The 23000-nt window shown below is 37.5% G+C and overlaps 1 protein-coding gene across 3 annotated transcripts in view; it reads left to right on the plus strand.

The window, feature by feature from the left end:
• Positions 1-23000, plus strand: part of LOC107043748 (glutamate synthase 1 [NADH], chloroplastic) — a 301745-nt gene that overhangs the window by 251255 nt on the left and 27490 nt on the right. For all 3 annotated transcript variants that reach the window (XM_015265359.1, XM_015265360.1, XM_015265361.1), the window contains 2 exons: positions 7011-8244; positions 18017-19219. In XM_015265359.1, coding sequence (XP_015120845.1) covers positions 7011-8244; positions 18017-19219 — 2437 coding nt within the window. The remainder of the gene's footprint in view (positions 1-7010; positions 8245-18016; positions 19220-23000) is intronic.

The raw sequence follows: 23000 nt of genomic DNA on the forward strand, positions 1-23000 counted from the left end.
AAAAATTATCAGTTGAAAACCCTGTAGGTTGTACCACAGGACGTCGAATGGTGGAATTCTATTGGCTGAAATTTGGATGGGAAAAATTTTCTCTTATAACATTTTTCTCTAACATCATCGGTTAACGAAATAATTTGGTAGAAATGCGAAATTGTCCTCCAACGTGATATGAAATGGAAGTTATTTTAGTAGCAAAAACGATTATCATATTCGTGGTCAGGTACCTCGAAAACATAAAGTCCTTATATAAAAAAAGCATGCATTGGAAACTGTCATGGCGGAGAGCATGTAAAAAGTGTCATGGCGGCGCATGAAGGATGCATTCTCATCATGAGAATGAGCAATGCGGCCGCGACGGCGCTGTTCAGGGAAGCGCGCGTCAATTACAAATCGGATTCTCTATGTGAAATGAAAAATTGTTCGAAAGATGATTGATAATTGGATAACTTGAAAGCCAAGAATGGAATGAAACAAGTGGGAAATTACGTTTATCGTCATATAGTATATGGGGTATTCCATGTGAACTCACCCAGGTCAAAACGTGGTTGTATATGGAAAAATATGACTTCTCAAATTTTTTCAGATTTTTTGAGGCATCCTGTGGACAGCCATGTTTTTTGGCAAGTTNCCACACATACGGACATGGTCTAAAAATTGCATATTCGAACTTCTGAGGCCAAAAGTAGTTATCCTGATGCAAAAATTGGCATTTTCGGATTCGATAAATGGTCCCATTCGGAAGCAACAATTATGAANCAATTACAAATCGGATTCTCTATGTGAAATGAAAAATTGTTCGAAAGATGATTGATAATTGGATAACTTGAAAGCCAAGAATGGAATGAAACAAGTGGGAAATTACGTTTATCGTCATATAGTATATGGGGTATTCCATGTGAACTCACCCAGGTCAAAACGTGGTTGTATATGGAAAAATATGACTTCTCAAATTTTTTCAGATTTTTTGAGGCATCCTGTGGANATTTAAATCATTTAATTTATCTATTACATTGGCTAGGAAAAGCTCGAAAATAAAGAATGGCCTAATGGAATAAATAATTAGCGGAGTTCGAACAAAATTTCATAAATACTTGCTTTTACCAACATTCTCTTAGGAATGAATAATAGAATGTCTCAAATTTCCGAAAAATATAATTTTTTCACATAAAATTGATTTTTGGTGTGATTTTTGGAGCAGAAAAATTCGTTACAATTCAGGAAAAATTATTCTTTGAATGAAAAATTGATTACGATAGAATCATTTATAAAAACACAGTCATGGTCTCCGAAAATCGCAATTTTTTCAATCATTTCATTAGTCTACTTCGAAAAGTCGACTTTCCATTTTTTTAAATATATTTTTTAAATATTCGCTCATAATTATGAGTACATAGCAGTTATACTGTTGAAAAAAAAGATTAAAATTTTAAGGACAGTTTAATAGTAATTTTAAGAGTTAGAGGTACAAGTCTTGAAATGTAAAAGTTCACTGGAAATTAACTGCGATTCAACATTTTTTAACAGCATGGAGATAAAAACCCTCAAGTTCCTTAAATTTTCATTCAATATATGAATATTCTGTACCTAAAATTACTGGATAATTTCGGATGCTAAAGCAATTATAATTGTCCAAATCGAAAATAGAATTATTCAACTTTACTAATGTTGCGTTTAGTAAGGTTTTCTCCAAAGTTGATTAGAATCAGTAGCTAGAATTATGAGATTATAGAATTTGAAGGCGACACAATGAAAACCATGATCAATTTTTTCGCTTAAAAAAATGATAATAATCATATCGAAATTAAAAAATTGCAAAGAACAAGAATGATGATATTTGTGTCATAGCCTCTCAATCATTAACATGAATGTCAGATTCACGAAAAAGGTTGGAGCAGAAGTCACACGGTCATTTCAAGTTTTTATTTTCAATTTGGCGCTGGAAACATGAAATGACGATATTCAGAGGGAGCCAGTTTTTTCCGGATGTAAGATGATTCGGCAGTTTTTCGGAGAATTTAAAACAATTATGAGGTTTTCTGAAAAAATTCGAGAAAACTGCATTCTTCGAAAATTGGAGGAAATTTTGGGTCTCTTTATCTCTCAAATATTAAAGAATTTTTGAATAAACAATGAGAGGACAAATGGTAGGAAAAGGTGGAATTTTCCAAATAAAACTGATGTGAAGGAGTCCCGAGCTTCCAACAACTGCACTCTGATTGATGGAAATGAGAAGGAACATAATTTTTAAAAATTCGAAAATTTCCTCGGATTTTCTCAACAATTTCACAAACATTTTTTTGTTAATTCACAAGAACTTTGGAATTTTATGGAGAATTTGAAAAAATTTCAGATGATTAATGATTCAAGTTTCAAGTAATATAGCACCTAATAAAATTGTGACAAAGATCATGAATGAGAAGATACTTCGAATTAGCCAAAGAGTATCAGAATCAGTCTTATGATTTTTGCTAGAAAAATAATTGAATGCTATTGTCAAGTTGTGAAAGGGAATAAAGGGGGCGGCGAAGATTAAAAAATTCTGAGTTGAGAGAAATTTACTAATTATTGTTTTGTACTCTGAATGGAATTTTGATTATAATTATAGTTCGAACGTCATTCATAGAGCACAGAAATTCAAAATTAGTGAATTACTTATTGAAATATTGACATTAAACAGGCAATCAAATGACAAACATTATTTTCATTCACCTTAACACTCAGTATAATAAGACGATAATGAATCATTAATTGTTGAAANCGATAGAATCATTTATAAAAACACAGTCATGGTCTCCGAAAATCGCAATTTTTTCAATCATTTCATTAGTCTACTTCGAAAAGTCGACTTTCCATTTTTTTAAATATATTTTTTAAATATTCGCTCATAATTATGAGTACATAGCAGTTATNGCGAATATGAAAAAGGAGCCTTTCAGCCTGACTGAAATAATAATGCAAAGCCGAAACTGTTAAGAACGATAGGAATATGAACATTTTTGAGTAGATTCTATTTCTAAGGCGTGCTTATTAAGAGAAGATTTTTACAAATAAAAGAGGATGTGTTTCAAATTCTTTCTAAAATCCACCTTTAATAGGATGAATAGGGGATGAATTATAAGAACTTTAAGGAAGTTTACAGGTTCCCTAAAAAATCAGAGAATTGTCGGTTTTTTCTGAATGTAAAATGATTCGGAAGTTTTCCAGAGAATTTACAACAATTATGAGATTTTCTGAAAAAACCCGAAAAAATCCACGAGTCTTTCGAAAATTAGAGAAAATTTTCGGTNCAAACCCGAAAAAATCCACGAGTCTTTAGAAAATTAGAGAAAATTTTCGGTATCTCACAAATATTAGAGCATTTTTGAATAAACCATGGGAGAAAAATTGATAGGAAAAGGTGGAATTTTCCAAATGAAATTGATGTGAAGGAGTCACGTGACACCAACTACTGCACTCTGATTGATTCAAATGGGAAAGAAAAACATAATTTGAGAAATCGGAGAATATAATTTCACAAAAATTTCCAAGTTTTTCAAGCAAAATTCACAAGAATTTCGGGACTTCATGGAGGATTTGACAAAAATTCAGATGATCCATCAAAGTTTCAAGTTCATGGCATCGTCGAAGAAAATTGTGAAAAAGATCATGAATGACGAGAAAATACTCCGAATTAGCGAAGGAGCATCAGAATCTGTCATATAATTTTTCCAGCAAAAATAATTAAATGCTTTGGTAAAGGTGTAAAGGAGAACAAAAGGGGTGGCGAACACTAAACAATTCTGGGTTGTGTGAACTTCAATAATTATTGGTTCGCACTCTGAATAGAATTTTTATTATAATCATAGTTAAAACTTCATTCACTGAGTACAAAAATTAAGAATCATTGAATCACTCATTGAAATATTGAAATTAAACAGGTGATGACCCGATAAGCATTGTGCCCATTAATCTTAATACTCAGTTTAATAAGACTATGATGAATCATTAATTTTTTAAAGAAACAAGGAAAGATTGAGAAAAAGCATAATGAAACGGCATCAACGTCGCGGCCGCTTGCGGCCGCGGCGGCGCTAGTCAATAAAATTCAATGGACCTAAAAGTGTTATATCGGATATTCGGTGATGTAAATAATTGAAGAGAAAAAAGGTCAATGAAAATTCTACATCAGAAAACGGTCAGGAAAAAAGTTCAGAATGAAAATTACTCATCAGAAAACGGTGTAGAAGATGCATCACTTCACAATTTGACAAATTAAAAAATTGACGTTGGATGGAGGATCAACGTTGGATGGCAATTGGGGCTATTTTTACTCATTTCCATCGAATTATTTCGTCAACCATTAAAGTTAGGGGAAAATGTTATAAGACAATAATTATGTATTTTTTAATAAGAAATATTTTTTATTCCAACTATTGTCGTTTATTCCCAACCGTTATCATTGTAATCTGAGCGAAGTGCGTGAAGGGTCACGTGCGCGCGCCTCCGCTATCCACGAGCTGCTTTCAGAAGTGATAACTCGATAACTATGAGAGATAGAAATAAAAATAGAAAGAAAGAAATTTATATGTACTTTTAGACGAGGCATATTTTTTGCTCGAAACTTTCTTGCCTAAGTCAGGCCGATTTCGCAAAATCGCGTTATAAACAATTAAAATATTATAAATCAACAAAACTAACCACACCTCGCAAAAGTGAATAACATTTGTGTCCACTGGTAAAATTCAATGGATCTAAAAGTGTATACGGAACGTCTCACAGCGTATGGACTATAAAAAGAATGCCAACCAGAAATTTTCAAAAATTAAAAGTGAACACAACGAAATAATTGCGAAATTATGATATTTCGCTTAGATTCTAAGATATGATCCAAGAACTGATCGCCAATTCAACTTCGGGACAAATTTTTTTATAAATATCCCGGAATCGAACAAAGATAACAAGATTCTGGAGACCAATTTTTAAAATCTGATTTTGCTCTACAAAATAGATACCTCGAATATTTTGTTGTCTTGCTTCGATTCCGAGATATTCTGCACATAAAATTGCATATATTTCTTCACATTACCTCCTACTTCTATTTTTAATTTTTGGAGTCTTTTAGTAAATGAATTATCAATTTGAAAATCAATCCCATAAAAACTCGCTTATAAGGAGAAAAATTGTTCATTCGATTTTGAACTGTTGCGGAACAGTTTCAATATTTTTCTTAAATATGATGAAAAAAAATCGATTTTCGAAAAGTAGATAACTATCCTTAAATGGGAAAATTTCTGAATTTTCTAATGTAATTTAATGCGTTGAATGTTCCATTTACGAAATATCACGGGTGCAACACGAATTGATTCAAAACCAATGCTGAATTCTATACGGAAGATGCGGAAGAACTTCTGGAGCTGGCGGTATGATAAAAACAAGTGGCCCCTAAATTCGACCTTCTCTGAGAACATCCAAAAAGTCTTCTTGAGACACATCTTGATAACGTCCAAAAAGTGAATAATAATAAAGGGAGTTGCATAATAATTTTACGATGGATCTAATGATCCATCGTTGCATAATAATTTACGATGTAAAATTATGTTTAATTATGTTACTATGTTATTATGTTATTATGCAACACATTAAACACATGGAATGATTATTGAAACACATGGTATCTTATTTGGAGTCCCTGGAAATGAATGACTTGGAGAATAGCATCTTCGAAAAATTATATACTTTTCTCGAATAGATCTTTATTTAGCAGAATTCATTTTGTTTTACGGTGTACAGAATGCACAGATTGGATTGTTAACCCTCCTGAACTGGCTAGATCTCTTACGTCTCCACTGAAATGTAGTATATACTGGAAAGGGCACTGATCCGCCTGACGCGAGCCGACAGAGAGGGGCGATTTTCAAGGATACCTCTCTCTCGTACCGTCCGCTCAAAAAGTTTTCTTACCTTCTAGAACGTATAGAATTCAGTATTGGCGTTCAGTTTTTGTTGTTGCATCATTATAACATAGAATTGATCATTTTTTTCCAATGTAATAATACTCGGGCCATTTACAATTTAATTAAAATAATTCCACATGGGAAAAATACAAAAAAATATACAATTCAAGAGATTATTTGTTCAATCAATCTGAAGGTGTATCGAAATCCTCTGAGTCGATATCGTCATCAGTATTCGGATTTTGAAATTTAGGTATGTCCAATATAATTCCTGAAACAGAAAGTATAAATTGAATGATATAGGTTTTATTTTGAGGGAATTCCAGGGACTCTCAANATTGGAATCTGTTTATATCTAGTTGTCCCAATACTGCAATAAAAAATAAGAACATTGTAATTGTGAATTGTTTTAATGCATGAAGAATACAAGAGAAATCCAATGAAGACAATATCAAAATACACGATTTTTCCTCTAATTTTCTACGAAATAGCTGTTCGTGGATTAGAGGATATTTTTTTATTCTCACAATGGGACAATTATCGCCAAGACGTAAATAGCAACAATTGAGTGTGCACCACTCAGAGTACATAAGCTTTTTAACTCGCATGTACATGCTCGTTCTACGCATGCGCAACGCCTGCTAGAGTGAGACAGTTATCCTTGAAAATCTACCTCTCTCTGGCTCGTTTTCCGCTTACGGGCCTAGCATGGCAATGCCCTTTCCAGTATATACTACATTTCAGTGTACGTCTCACTTGCACTGCAGTGGCGCCCTATAGGTTGAGTAGTTGGCGGCGGCGCGCCGCTCTACCCGCCAGTTCAGGAAGGTTAAGTATTTTGGAATAGACCCAAGATCTTTTGTGAGAAAAAGAAACAATTCTTAGCTTTAGCACTATGTATCACCGAGATAATTAAAAAATCGACGAAACTTTCATCCTTTCACCGCAATGATTAAAAACACGGATCCAATTTATGATTGTACTGATTCCAAACGTGCAATGAAACGACGCCTCCCCTGAAATTCTGCCTTTAGCTTTTGAATTCTCTTTTTCACCCAATGAATTGATAAATTACAGGGAACGCCATCACGAATTGGAGGAGTAGACTTTGAAGTCTTGGCAAAAGAAGGCTACGAGCGTCACTCCCTGATGTTCCACGAGCAGATGGTCGATTGTCACATCCTCCGCAATCCAGGTATCTACCACTGGCGAGCGGGAGGAGAAAAGCACATAAACGACCCCCAGAGCATTGCAAATCTCCAAGAAGCAGTTGAGCTGAAATCCTCCAACGCCTACGAGAACTACAGAAAATCCACAATGGAATCTGTAAAAGCTTGCACCCTCCGAGGACAACTGGAGCTTCGTAAATCTAATCATCCAGTTCCTATTGAAGAAGTTGAAGCAGCATCAGAGATTGTGAAACGATTTGCCACAGGTGCAATGAGTTTTGGAAGTATCTCCCTTGAGGCCCACACTACCCTGGCCGTTGCGATGAACCGTATCAGTGGAAAATCGAACACTGGAGAAGGTGGTGAGAACGTCGACAGATACTTGAACCAAAATCCAGACTTTAACAAACGCTCTGCAATAAAACAAGTGGCAAGTGGAAGATTTGGAGTGACTTCGAGCTATCTCGCAAACGCTGATGATCTGCAGATCAAAATGGCGCAGGGGGCTAAACCAGGAGAAGGAGGGGAGCTTCCTGGTTACAAGGTGACAGCTGACATTGCAGCTACTCGTCACTCAGTTCCAGGGGTAGGGTTAATCTCCCCACCACCTCACCACGACATCTACTCCATCGAAGATCTAGCTGAATTAATTTACGATCTTAAATGTGCAAACCCCAATGCCAGAATCTCTGTTAAACTAGTGTCTGAGGTGGGAGTGGGAGTGGTGGCTGCTGGAGTTGCCAAGGGGAAGGCTGAGCATGTGGTGATCTCTGGGCATGATGGAGGCACTGGAGCCAGTAGTTGGACTGGGATCAAGGCTGCAGGATTACCTTGGGAGCTGGGAGTCGCTGAGACTCATCAGATTTTGACTCTGAATAATCTGAGATCAAGAATGATTGTACAGGCTGATGGACAGCTGAGGACGGGTTTCGATGTTATCGTTGCAGCTCTTCTCGGGGCTGATGAATTTGGGTTTAGTACTGCTCCACTAATCGCCATGGGATGCACAATGATGAGGAAGTGCCATTTGAACACTTGTCCTGTGGGAATTGCTACTCAAGATCCCGTGCTCAGAAAGAAGTTTGCGGGGAAGCCTGAGCATGTTATCAACTTTTTCTTCATGCTAGCTGAAGAGATACGAGGTATCACTGTTTTTTATTCAGTATCATCTACTATCCAAAAAGTATGTAACCCTTTCTGTTGTCCTATTTCATTTTCCCTAATCTATACACTATACATATGACACAAAATTGAAAAATTGAAACATTTAGAGCAATTCTACGTCAAATACGAAATGAAAAAAAATTGCACGTTTCCGATTGTCTTTACGTTTTTTTTCTGGGAAAGAGTACATAGGACCAAGTTGTCTTAAAATTTTCAAAGCGATTCGTTTTTTCAACGAGTTATGATTTCTCGAAAAATTTCACTTTTTCCACTTGAATTTTGATTGCTTGAGAAAAAGGTTAAATATTTGAATTTAATCATTAGGAATCGAATTTTTGTTTTCACACATTTCAAGATGCGAAAGCAAATTTTTTGTCAATCTGTCAATTTTGTCAATTACTCGAAACCGTTATTTTCTTGAATCTGAAATTTTCGGGGTAATTTGGTGACATGATTGCCAACATTCTCACTGAAGAATATCAATTGTTTGCAATTGTTTACTGTTACATTTATGATTTTTTTTTCTTCAAGCAATTTTAAGAAAAATTCATAAACTAAGGCCCGGGTTTACTATCTTTCGAACGTTATCTCGATGTTTTTTTTTCATCTTTCGTCATTCTGAAATTGTCAATTAAGTCCTGCTAGTCTATACGCAATACCCCCTTCCCGTCGTCATGAAGAGGTCCCCAGGATTTTATTATTGGATTCTACGTTTTTGGGGGTGAGGAATCCGATTCCGTTGGTGGTTCTGCCGTTTCATTGCGCAATAATTTGTTATAAACAAATTGACTCCGATTTTTAACAAAAAAAATTAGTTTCCACGAAAACGGTAAAAGATACGGAAATAAGTTTCAGATGAAAGTTGTTCCTCTTTTTCTCCTGAATAAAAAGGTTTTTGACTCATCAAAATCGGCCCAGTGGGTCACGTGATATCAGCTAATCAGTGAACGCGGGGCGGCGGACCGCGCGGAATTCTTCGGCAAATGATCAACAATTGAATAATTTTTATTTATTGAATTAAATAAGTCATTAATATTTTTTGAAAAGTCTCAAGTGTTCATTTTGTCCTACTCTACCCAACTTATTCAAATACACAAATATTTCTACTTTTGGATAAACTAAAAATCTATCTCTATTTTCTTTTTTTTTAATTTCTTTTATTTTCGATTCGTGGAAATCGTCCGAGCACGTGTGAGCATCGACTCGTTTATTCTTGTTTAAACTAGCATTTCCCCGCAAAAACCAATGATGCCTTCAGTTGCACCCCGTTCTTGGTGGCGGACAGTTAGAAATCCGAGTGAAAATCAGTTCCATGATTTGATTTATTTTTTGCAAAGAAATGGAGATTTCAATAAGTAATAATTTCAATTAGTGACGTTAGTGAAGTTACGATGGCTGATCAGGTCCAATTGAAAATTCCCGAAATTTGTATAATCTGTGGATTATCAAAGGGGACAATAAGCAGAGACAATGGGTGTAATAAAATCAGGGCGGCGGCAGAGAAACGCCTTGATGCTGTATACGATCGACTACGAAATTTTTCAACCATTTCCCCCAAATTTTCTATAACAGAATTACCCCCCACATCTAAATCGATACGTCTTCATATTCTACGATCATTTTTCGTAACATACAATCAAATCCATTCCCTCGATCTTATGAGAGAGAAATTAGACCCTGAATTATTTGGATTTGATAATGTCGATGGGCTTCTGAAACCCAGTAGAGTCACTGAGTTAATTCCTCCATCAATGGAGCTAATTTCTCCCTGTACGTGTAAAGCATGTACACGTACCACTTGTGTTTGTCGAGCCAATGAAATACCTTGCATTTCCTATTGTAACTGTGCTATGTCCACAACATGTAAGAATCCGATTAAAAATGATAAAATATAAAGTTTAGATATCATTGACATCGTATGATTAAATTTTTGTGTACATCTGTGTAAGTCTGTCATCTCCCATGATTTTTTTTTTCGACTACATGAATTAGAGATCAATCGATGTCCACCTTCATTTTCGTGATTTCTCAGAGCAGCTGACACATTCCGGTTCACTAATTAGCCGATAGCCCGTGATATTTATTTATATTTATTATTTAAACAGTTTTTAGGATATCATATGACCGAGAAGTTGTTCAATAGAATAAAATACGTGAAACTAACCGATATTCATTTACACGCGCTCATTTGCCGAAGAATTCCGTGCGGTCCGCCGCCCCGCGTTCACTGATTAGCTGATACCACGTGACCCACTGGGCCGATTTTGATAAGTCAAAAACCTTTTTATTCAGGAGAAAAAGAGGAACAACTTTCATTTGAAACTTTTTTCCGTATCTTTCACCGTTTTCGTGGAAAATAATTTTTTTATTAAAAATCGGAGTCAATTTGTTTATAACAAATTATTGCGCAACGAAACGGCAAAACCACCAACGGAATCGGATTCCTCACCCCCAAAAACGTAGAATCCAACAATAAAATCCTGGGGACCTCTTCATGACCACGGGAAGGGGGGGGTATTGCGTATCGACTATGCATCATGCAGAAGTTTTGAAAAATTAAGAATGAATAATAAAAAAAAAGTAGAAAAAATTCTCAATTTTTTCAAAGAGCATTTTTAATTTATATTCAGAATAAGTGGAATCACAAGAAATTAAAAAATGTATCTGATTTACGGTGACAAATGGCGGCCTGTCACCCAATATCATGGAGGGAGAAGACTGATTTCGTAAATTTTTTCCCACACTTCACAGAGACACTTATTACGGAAAAGGCTCATTGAAAAAAGTTGTAATATTTTTGAAAATTTTTTAATCACACTTATCACATAAAAATGGCAGATGACTACATACCATAATTTTCAAAATTGAGATACTTAGCTGTCACTTCCCATGAGGAGTTAGTGTTTTATTATCCACTATGGAAAATGACAGCTAATAGATAATTTGCCACAGTGAATCAGATATTTGTAATTTCCACTTTTTTCAACTCATTCTGAATCTCAATTAAAAACGCTCTTTCAAAGAGTTCAGAATTTTTTCTATTTTTTTTTTATCATTCTATCATAATTTTTGGGAATTTCTACATGATGTACCACGCAATTGACAATTTTGAATTACGAAAGATGAAAAAAATCCAGAAAACATTCGAAAGATAGTACACCCGGGCCTTAAATCATTTGTTATTATTGCTCACCCTTTGTGATGACTATCATTATGAACAGAACTCAGATTTAGAGATTGGAAGTGAAGTGAATGGATATCATTAAACGAAAACAGAGAACAAACTAGCTTTGAGAGAAAAGCTTTGAATCCTTGAGAAAAACTGACTGTTTGAACCACATTTTTAATTGACAAACTGTTCTGAAACAAATTTTTCTAATGTGATATTTTCACGGTTGAATTTGCTAGCGATGCTTTGTTTCTTCCCATGGTAAAGGCCCCTGGGATGGGATGGGTGGAGCACTAGCTCATCTCCCACGTCCCTACGCGATTCAAATGTTAATGGTTGAGGGTCTCTATGATTGGACTCAAATAAGTCTCCTTAAAATTTGGACGATATTCGTAACTGAAAAAAAAATTTATCGGAACCGAAAAGCAATCACTTCGTCGATTCACAGGAGTCCAATCTTTACCAGGAACACGTATTTATTACTTTTCCGTACCAAACTCTACTGGAACCATAATAGTCGGAATTTTTCTAGCTCACTTGAGTATGAAAGAGTCAAACTAACAAAAGATGTTTTATCATCGGAATCGATCAAATCAGAAGTCATTATTGCGTGGGAAGATGAATGGTGGGTGGGAATGAACGTCGGTAGAGACTTGAGTTCCAATACATTCGAAGCCACTTTGATGTTGCCATGTGGGCCTGCGTCTTCATATGAATTACCGGTTGAGAAAAAAAATTGTCTCCACCAGTTGCTTCAACATTTTATGTGAGGCGACAACGTTGAAAAATTAAAAAACCAACACTTTCACAATTCCAACACGATTAGAAAATGCAATCCGTCGTAAATTCATTGCTTATCAAATAAGTCAGGATTCTTAAGTATCCCCTCCCTCACGGTAACGTTCGGGTGAATAGTTATATGTTCCGAAGTGGAATATGGCTTGAAATAAATAACCTTTTCAACGATTACTAGTCATAACTTTTTTTGGTCATTTACGCATTGCTCTCGGGAATGAATTATTCGGAAAAAAATGTTCCTTTAACGAGGACTGACTGAAGAAAATTATTGTCCTTTGGTGAAAATATCGGTAATTATGCGGCCAAGTTACCCCTAAAATTGCAGATAAAAAACAATGAAGTTTTTAATAAAATTTGACTTTACCATAGCGGCTCTAAAAATTCGATAAATTGTGGATAAATTCCAATGTGTGAAGACGGAAATTTGATTCCTAATTATTAATTTAAATGATTTCACCTTTTTCTCAAACAATCAAAATTCAAATGAAACAAGCAGGGTTGCGAGCCTATTCGACAGAAGCGACAGACCGTTATTTTATTCGTTATTAGTCTTTTTGATTCTTGCTCTCTCTACCACTTTCATTGGTAATAAGCTTCCGAATAGATTTGTCGCAATGGTTATATAATCAATAGCGCTGAAAATCCTTCTTGGAAAATTTCCTATATTTTTTTCTACACCAATTTTCGTTATTATTTTGATAGTTATTTTCATTTGTTTGTATGGTATGTTATTTGTCATTCCTAAGATTATTCTTCTCCAGTGTCCCTCTTTTGTACTGTTTAATTTTTCCATAATGGCATTTATACTATCGCTTAATTTATTATTCTTCACACCAAGAGATAGTATATCTATAATCACACCTGTTAAACTAATGCATATTTTATTTTTAATTCTTTGTTTGTGTGCTTATCAATTTTTTCAACAGTCTCACGTTTCCCGAATGTTTTCAATGTTATCAATCCCTATCCACCTGCATGGTGGATAGCAAGAGCATAATTGGGAATTATGAAAAAGAAAATTCACTGTCATAACATCTTAAGGCCCCTGAAATGTAAAAATCCCTGATTGTTACAACATTTGACCCTCAAAATGTATGACCCTCTACACATTTGTGTCTGTCGCAGTATCAAACACTGCCATACCGTGGAGGTACCAGTATCCGACAGTCTAAGAAGTATCCCACGGTAAAACGTATGTATGTCGTTATCCAAGGCGAAAACATTATATGAAATGGACAGAAAGTGATTCTAAACATTTCAGGAACAACAAAATGAAAAAAAAAACCTATAAATAATGCATCAGTGAATAAATATGAACGTAAATGAGTCAGGGAGTCGCATGACCCAGTATCCGACACCCAAATATTGCGTAGTCCCAGTATTCGACACTACTGAGGTCCCAGTAACCGACACACTGTACGAGGTTAGGTTCATATTGCCAAATAATTAACAGAATATGATAATTGTCATCAATTATAGGATAAATTATCACAAAACAACACATAGAATAACTTTGATATTCTTTTAAACTTTGAAAAAACTAAAATATTTGCGATTTATTTCATATCACTTATCTCTCTTTGATAGACGTTTTTTGGGAGGGCTTTTGGTGGCAATGCCTTTTGCAAATCCTCTTCCGTGTATTTTTTTCCTGATATTTTTGTTTTATTCCTATAATATATAATTGAGTGGTTAATTAATTACTGGTGATTGTGATGTTCGTTTCATTTTTGCATTCAAATAATCGTTGGGAAGCGAGATACAATGGAAAAATATAATTGAGGTTAGATCATGGAAAAACACGTGTCGGATACTGGGACAGACTGCTTTACCAGTGTCTCAATACCCGACATCGTCATTTTTATTTGTTGGGAATGTTTTTAAGTAATTTAACTGTGCCTACGCCTCCCTACATCACCCTAATAGTATCCGAAAATATTCAATTGAAATATTTACTCACATTTTGCTTTTTTTCCATCACACACGACGCAGGGACTCTAACCTGTTTAGCTAAGAAAACGCCACGGCAGATGTCGCATAGGGGCAGACCGACAGAAAAAAATTATTTTGAAAGTTATTCTACACGTAGAAGCGAAAACTCCCTGTCTAAACCACAGATAAAATGTTTCTCTTCCTATTGAGTAATAAAAGAGGGTACTTTTTTAGTTGAAAAATAAAAAAAAAGGGAAATATCAGGGAAAGTATGTTCGAGTGTCGGATACTAGTACAGTGTCGGATACTGGTACCTCCACGGTAATATAAAGCGAAACAGAACGTAATTTTATGATAGATGATTTCTTAAGTCATGCAGATTCGAAAATTATTGATAGAATGACCATCATTTTTTCACAAAAAACTATTTTCAGATAAATTACTCTATGCCAAAATGTATTTGAATCGATCAGCCCAAAATTTTATACACTAGTATGACTCAACGGTATTAACTATTACACCAAATTTTGAATTCTATTTCCACCTTCTACGTGTACTGTGGAACGTTAAATCAATTCTGACATGAAAAAATTATAAAAACGCGAATATCTCGAGAACTTTGTATAAATGGGTATCCCTATTTTGATTGATTATTATTCTTAGTGACTCGTAATTAGAATTGACAAAAAAGCTTTTAGAAGAAAAAAAATTCAATCTTCAATATCTCGGCTAATAATTGAGTAGAGAGCTCCGTTTGCGCTCAGTTTTTCTCCTTTTGGACTTGTAAAACTTGTAAAATTTTGAGGCAATTCTTCGCATTCAGAATTGGCGGATTCACACACATAATAAGAATAAGAATATTTCAATCAAGATAAGAATATTCCTAATAAGGAAACAGTCCTGAGTGTCCCTCACCGGTTTCAAGAAGGAATAATGTACTTCAAGCTCATCGAAATCTAAGGTATACATTTTTTTTTTTTCTCCAACTGAAGACTCAGAGGATGAAACCAACCCTCAAAGTTGGCCGGTTTTCAGGGTCGTTGGTTGGTTTCATATATTGCAGTCTAAATTTTGAAATAAAACCAATTGGATGATAATCTACGAGAAAAATGATGAAAAATGGTGTTGGTTGCATTTCGATGGGGTAAATTCCTCAAAAATTATAGGGGTTGAAATGCACAAAATTCTTGAAAAAAAATAACGCTCGTATTTCACTAGTATGAATGGCCATCGAAAGAGTGGAAAAAAGTAGCTAATGCGGGTTTTTGCTTTTTTTTGAAAAATTGGTGTAGGGGGTGAACCACCCTCGACTTTTCATGAATTCTTTATCAGCCAAATATTTAATTTCCTCTAGGCCGAAAATAATTTCTGAAATGTGTAATGAAGAATCTCTTAGGCCTATCCAGAAGATGTAAATGACAAGATAACTACTAGGGTTGAAACATAAAAACGTTCTGTAACAAAGAAGTTGTTGCAAACTTTCTCGCGAATCGCAAGACAGAATGAAAGTAGCCCATACGGATTATTGTATTTTTAGGAGAAGGAATGAGTACAGATTACAAGCTTTCTTCTGAATTCATGGGAAAGAATCAAGGAAAGTTGGAGAATATTTTTTCTGAATATCTTTTTTATTTAGATCCATATGGGGTATTCCATGTGAACTCACCCAGGTCAAAACTCTCACCATCGCCAATCATATTGCCGATTTTTCCTGTGGTTGTATATGAAAAAATATGACTTCTCAAATTTTTTCAGATTTTTCGAGACATCCTGTGGACAGCCATGTTTTTTTTGCAAGTTTTATCTTCAAATGCCTGTAACTTCCGTAAAAATCAACCAATTTGAGTTTTCTTTAACAAAATGTACATCTTCAACACACTTTCCATATAAAAGGATGCCAATTTTTTTCAATTCGTTCTTCCATCGATTTCCTCAGAAAAATCTCAAAAAACTTCAAAAAACGAGTCGTTTTCAAAGTTGGACCCTTTTTATATTTTTCGAAAAATTTCAATCAATATATTGGACCAAAAGAAAATTCTTCACCAAAGGCCAAAGTGTGCTTCCCATTTCGTGGCCGTCATTTCCAATTTGAATATATGAATCCGGGATGAAAAATTTCAAAAATTTCAAAATTCTTTTCGCATTTGAACGCAGTATTATTTGAATTTACCGCCTGAAGAATCACTGCATTATATTCGAATCTGGAACAATTTGATGATTTTTTGAAAATTCGTTAACAATAAATCTTTCCGAGTGGTGTGTTCTAATAGGAATCCCACTTTGTCCTTTGGTGAAAAATTTTATTTTGGTCCAATGTATTCACTGAAATTTTTTGAAAAATATAAAAAGGGTCCAACTTTGAAAACGACTCGTTTTTTGAAGTTTTTTGAGGTTTTTCTGAGGAAATCGATGGAAGAACGAATTGAAAAAAATTGGCATATTTTTATATGGAAAGTGTGTTCGAAGACGCACATTTTGTAAAAAAAAAACTCAAATCGGTTGATTTTTAGGGACGTTACAGGCATTTGAAGATAAAACTTGCAAAAAAACATGGCTGCCCACAGGATGCCTCAAAAAATCGGAAATAATTTGAGAAGTCATATTTTTCCATATACAACCACAGAAAAAATCGGCAATATGATTGGCGATGGTGTGGGTTTTTACCTGGGTGAGTTCACATGGAATACCCCACATATAACTGCAGATTCATGTAATGGCCTAATAATTCCATTATTATTTCTCTTTTTCTCCTTCCTCCGCACTACCCCCACAACATCATTGCTACCTATACGTATCCTCATTTATCAAATCATGAGGTGCTGGCATAAAAAATGCCGACACAGAGCCAACAACTTTTTTTTCGAATAATTATTTATATCCGGAGAAAATTGGTGAACATTCCGACCTTCCGATTTTTCTGCAACTTCTTATAAACTCGTACTGGATCCTTAGCCCTCTAATAATTTAGCTTTTGGCGTAGATACGTCTATGCTTTCAATATGGGGGGTTATTTTGGAAGACGGTCCTTATGTGCAGCGCCATCTATCGAAATTCAAGAACATTCTGGATATTTCGAAGTAATTCGAGAACAAAGCAAAGACCGTGGACGTATCCACGTACAATTACAGCTGTATCAAAGATACAGTCGCCTGAATTTTTTTTTCAACCAAAATTGTTCACCAGATTATAAATAGAAGATTGAAATTTCACTCACAATGAGATTACATTATATAATTCATATTTACACTGTTAAAATATTTTTGGGTGAAATTTCTGGTACACTCACGTATAAATCATCCTATAGGATTTCCTATAGGAAATCATCTTCGTCCGAGAGAAAATTCATTACTTGACTGCTAATGAATGGATGAACATTCGAGGATGGTTCACCCCCTCCATCGCTTTTCCCGAAAAAAGCAAAAAACCCGGATTTCAACCCCTATAATTTTTTAGGAATTTACTCCATTCAAATGCAACCAACGCCATTTTTCACAATTTTTCTCATAAATTATCATCCAATTGGTTTTATTTCCAAATTTTAACCGCAAATATATGAAACCATCCAAAGGGCCTGAAAACCTGCCAACTTTGAAGGTTAGTTGCACCCTCTAAAAGTCTTTATCCGCAAAAAAAATACGTCTACCTTCGATTTCGATGAGGAATAACATATTTCAAGCTCATGGAAATCGGGACGGTTTCCTTGTAAGTTCAACATGGTTTGCAGTTTCTTTTCAAAAGAAGAAAACCCAATAGCCATTAACTATCTTCAATGATTGAAACCATGGATCTAATGAGACCACCCCACGAAACTTCTCCTCAATTGTCACCACAACTTATTCACCATTTCTTAGGTCACATGGCATCTCTCGGAGTCCGTAAATTCCAGGACCTAATTGGTCGCACGGATCTTCTCCGAATGCGTGAAGACATCATCATCTCCAAAGCAAAAATGTTAGACCTCTCAAACGTTCTTCGTTCCGCCCTCGAACTCCGGCCAGGTGCCAACATTCGTGGGGGTAGCATAAAACAAGACTTCCAACTGGAAAACCGTCCCGATAACATCCTCATCGAGGAGGCCAAGCTCATTCTCAACAATAACCTGAAAAAAGTAAACATTGACATGACAATAAACAACGAGACCCGAGCATTTGGCTCCACCCTGAGCTATTATATCTCGAAGCAGTTGGGTGAGAAAGGTCTTCCAGAGGGTAGCATTAACATTCGTTTGAAGGGTTCTGCAGGTCAGAGTTTCTGTGCGTTTCTTACTAATGGAATTCACGTAACTCTGGAAGGAGACGCCAACGATTATGTCGGCAAGGGTCTGTGTGGTGGTGAGATTGTCATCTACCCCTCGAAGGAATCAGAATTCTTGTCAGAAGCTAATGTGATCGTGGGAAATGTCTGTTTATATGGAGCAACATCAGGCAAGGCGTATTTCAGAGGAATAGCAGCCGAACGATTCAGTGTTCGAAATTCTGGCGCAGTAGTGGTGGTTGAAGGAGTCGGAGATCATGGTTGTGAGTACATGACCGGAGGTTGTGCAGTCATCTTAGGACTAACTGGCAGAAACTTTGCTGCCGGAATGTCTGGAGGAATCGCTTACGTGTTGGATGTCGATGGCTCCTTCAAGAGCAAGTGCAATCCAGAAATGGTGGAACTGCTTCCTCTGAACAAACCCGAGGATATTAAATACGTTAAAAAACTACTCGAAGAGTTTGTCGAGAAGACTGGATCACTAATCGCTGAGGATCTCCTCGTGACGTGGCCTGAACCCACAACGAGGTTCGTCAAGGTATTCCCTTATGAGTATCAGCGAGCTCTTCAGCAAATGACAGAGGCTGAAGAGAGTCCTGAGCCTGTGCTGAATGGAAAGGAGAATGGATCACCTATTAAAGATATTGAGGACTCGATCGAAGATGGCGATCTAGCTCAGAAGAAATTGGATAAGATTAAAGGATTCATGAAGTATAAACGTCATCCTGCGAATTATCGGCCAGTAGAGAAGAGGTTGGAGGACTGGAATGAGATTTACAACTTTCAGGGAGTTCGTAAAGGTATGTAGAATATTTTCCTATATGTGTTTTATGTTTCATCAATACTAAAGGAATTATTTAATTGAAGATGATTGAATGACTGTAGCGCGTTTTTGAAATCAGTATGATTGTGATTTATAGAGAAGCTAGATTTTACTAAAAGCTTTGGTTTCAAGCATGCAATTGAGATAAAATTGAAAAGACATGATTGATACCATAGTGGTGAAGTCTATTTTTGATCAGTTAAGCCATTGAGATCAGAGTATTTAAAATCAGGATTTGCAAATTTACTCTGACTTGAACAAGTAGTAACGGGATGAACCATAAAAAAAAATCTTGTGCTGAACAGTTGAAGAATGTCCTGACACGAAAAAATGCGTCGCTGAAATGAAGTTGGTTATTCCAAAAAATTGTTATTTTCTGTAAGACAGACACCAGTAACTCTGTGGTTAGAAAGCGGGGTTGCTTGCATGCGGGGGACACTGTGGCACTTTGAATGTAACGGTTTGGGCAGGGTTTTCCCTCGGTTGTTGTTTTTCCTTGTTCTTCGGCCAATGCGGTGCAGGGAGTTAGGGGTGGGAAGGGAACAAATCGTAAGAACTTCAAAGGCTATACGAAAAAAAATCTGATTTTCAGTGCAAACAAGAAAGGTAATTTCTAGCTCAACTTATTGGTTACTAGCGCCGACGTTCATGCCTTTTCATTATTCTTTTTCTTTGTTTATTCATAATAGTTCTTATTGCATTGAGTGTTAAGATTAAGGAAAACACCAGTGCAGTTCGCGAAACAGGGTCATAATTAAGGGGATTCGAACGGCGGTTAATAATGTGTTAGAATAGAATAGAATAGAAAATGTGCGGCTGGTCACTTAGAGCGCCCAGAGTCACCTAAATCATACGATCTTTTGTAACTTCCGCCTTAGTTTCGGTCAGTCACACAGCCCCAGCCCTGTGTTTCTCACTAGGCTAATAAGGCTAGTGACAGCCGCTTGTTGTAAGTCCTCTGGTTCCAGGAAAGCCTGGCCCCAGATTTTATAGCGACGGAGTGCTAATAGGGGGCATTCACATAAAATGTGGATGACGCCCTCCTTATCGCCTCCGCACAGTCTGCAGTCTTCTTGTTCTGCAAGTTTCATCTTGAACAGATGAGCTCTGAGAGCTGTATGGCCCGTAAGGAGCCCTACTGCTACCCTCAGATCCCCTCTGTGCAACTCCAGAAGCTTTCTGGTCCTAACTCTTAGTTGCCCTCTCATAAGCAGTTTCGCTTGTCTGCAGGTCGCAACTTTCTCCCAACGCCTGACATGATCCCGCTGGAAATGATCTTTAATAAGAGTTTTTCCCACTGCGAAGGGCATGCCAAGCAGGCCGTGTGAGGGCACACTTTCTGTACCCTCCTTGGCCAGCTTATCTGCCTCTTCATTACCCAGAATCCCATGGTGACCTGGCACCCAGGTTACGGTGACCCGGTTGTTTTTACCCAGTGTGTCCAATGCCTGCATGCATTCCCACACCACCTGTGACTCTGTAGTGGGTTTTTCCAGGGCGTGTATCGCCGCCTGGCTGTCACTGCAGATGAATATTTTCATCTTTTTTGTGTCTCTCGCGTTCAGATACTCTGCACACTTAAGTATGCCCAGCATCTCTGCTTGAAAGACGGTTGAATGATGGCCCAGCGGAAAACTCTCTCCGAAGCCATCTTTCAGACGGTAGATGCCTGCCCCAAAACTTTCATTGAAGCCAGAGCCGTCCGTAAACCAGTAGTCCTCTCTTGGTCCTGGTTTACGTTTCGAGTCTAGCCACTCCTGTCTGGGTGGTATACTCGTTCTGAAAGTTTTCCTGATCTGATACTTCCTAGGAATCCTATCCGTCTTACCTATGAAGGGTCGATCATTGATTAGGCTAAGCCTTGTATGGCCTTGGCCCGTCATCTTCCATTCTAGTTGGCACCTTAGTCTATATGCAGTTGTGGTAGCACAACTCACAACCCTAAGGTCGAGGGGTGGGATACTGAGTGCTATTTCTAGCGCCTCAGTAGGTGTCGATTTCATGGCTCCTGTTGCAGCCCTCAGGAAGGTTCCCTGTAGGCTTTTCAACAGGTTCCTTGTTTCCGTCTTACTCACCCTCGGCCACCAAACGACCGCAGCGTATAACAGTCTCGGAAGTAGAACTATTTGGTAGAGCCAGAGCATCATTTTAGGATTGAGTCCCCATGTCCTGCCCACAGCTCTCCTGCATGCCCACATAGAGGCAAACACTTTATTTCTCTGAGTACAGATATGTTCTTTCCAGCTGAGTTTATTATCCAGGAGGACACCCAGATATTTTACTCTGCTGGTGTAGTTAATCTCCGAGCCATTTAGCTTCAGAGGTTGGATCTTTTCCAGTTTATAATTTCTGGTGAAAACCAGGATTGTTGTTTTGGCTGGATTTACCGATAGGCCAGTTACCCTGCACCAGTCCTCAATGATATTGAAGGCTGTTGCCATCAGGTCCCTTAGCACCCTCAGAAATCCGCCTTTCACAACAACTGCCACATCATCGGCGAAACCGATGACGTGGAAGCCGGCCTCACTTAGTTGATTTAGAAGTCCATCTACAACCAGGTTCCATAGCAGGGGCGAGAGAACTCCCCCCTGCGGACAGCCCCTAGTCGGACGTCCCTCCACACATGCCCTCCCATGTCCTGCCGACAGTCTTCTGCTTTTCAGCATGTTTTGTGTCCAAGCAATGATAGTCTTGGACACCTGTCGTTCTTCCATGGCTTTTTCTATAGCCGGATTCGAAGTGCTATCAAAAGCCCCCTCAATATCCAGAAAGGCGCCTATGGCAAAACCCTTGACCGCCAGTTGTCCCTCAATCAGTCCCACCAGGTGATGTAAGGCGGTATCTGTTGATCGTCCCTCTCTGTATGCATATTGACAGGGGGAGAGGGGTCTGTCAGCCAAGGGCCCGGCCTTGATGTGTCTATCCACCAGCCTCTCCAGGGTCTTCAGGATGAAGGATGTGAGGCTTATAGGACGGAAGTCTTTTGGTTTTATATAACCGGTTTTTCCCGGCTTGGGAATGAATACTATCCTAGTCTCATTCCACACACTAGGGACATGTTTCAGGGCTATACTAGCTCTGAGTATCTTGGTTAGGGGTCCCGTGATAGTCTCTATCCCTTCCTGTAATAGGGCTGGGTAGATCCCGTCTGGTCCCGGTGCCTTGAAGGGTTCAAAGGTTTTGATGGCCCACTTGACCCCCCAGGGCTGCACTACTTTATTTGCCAATGCCCAATCATGGGTTTCGTAGACATCCCTCTGATTTTGCATTGTTTCTTTATCTCTCTCCTGGGCCTGTATGAAGCCTGGAAAGTGGGTGTTCATTAGGAGTTTCAGAGTCTCTCCCATGGTTTCCGTGTGGCTGCCATCTGGTGCCTGTAGGCTCCCTAGATATGGAGTCTTGTTTGTTCCAAGGATTTTTGCCAGCCTAGAGGTCTCCGATTGACTCTCCACATTGCTTGTGAAAGCCCTCCAGCAGTCCTCTTTGGCTGCCTTTATTGCCTTGTTGTTACGAGGGCCCGCTCTCATGTTCTTAGCATTGTTAAAAGCTTTTCTAGCTTTGCCCCTCAGCCCACCGAGCCTCTCTGACCACCAAGGAGTCTCAGTGGGCTGCCCTTTCGGGATAAGCTTGCAGTTTGTCTCGAAGGAGTCCATGATGGCCTGGTTTAGGGCAATCGAAGCCTCCTCCAGCTGCTTTTTGTTGTTAAATCTGAGGATGATATCCCTGAGATTGTCAGATAGACTCTCTCGGTAATTTCC

Source organism: Diachasma alloeum, unplaced genomic scaffold (assembly GCF_001412515.2).
Source record: "Diachasma alloeum isolate Michigan unplaced genomic scaffold, Dall2.0 Dall_scaffold_00624, whole genome shotgun sequence".
NCBI lineage: Eukaryota > Metazoa > Arthropoda > Insecta > Hymenoptera > Braconidae > Diachasma > Diachasma alloeum.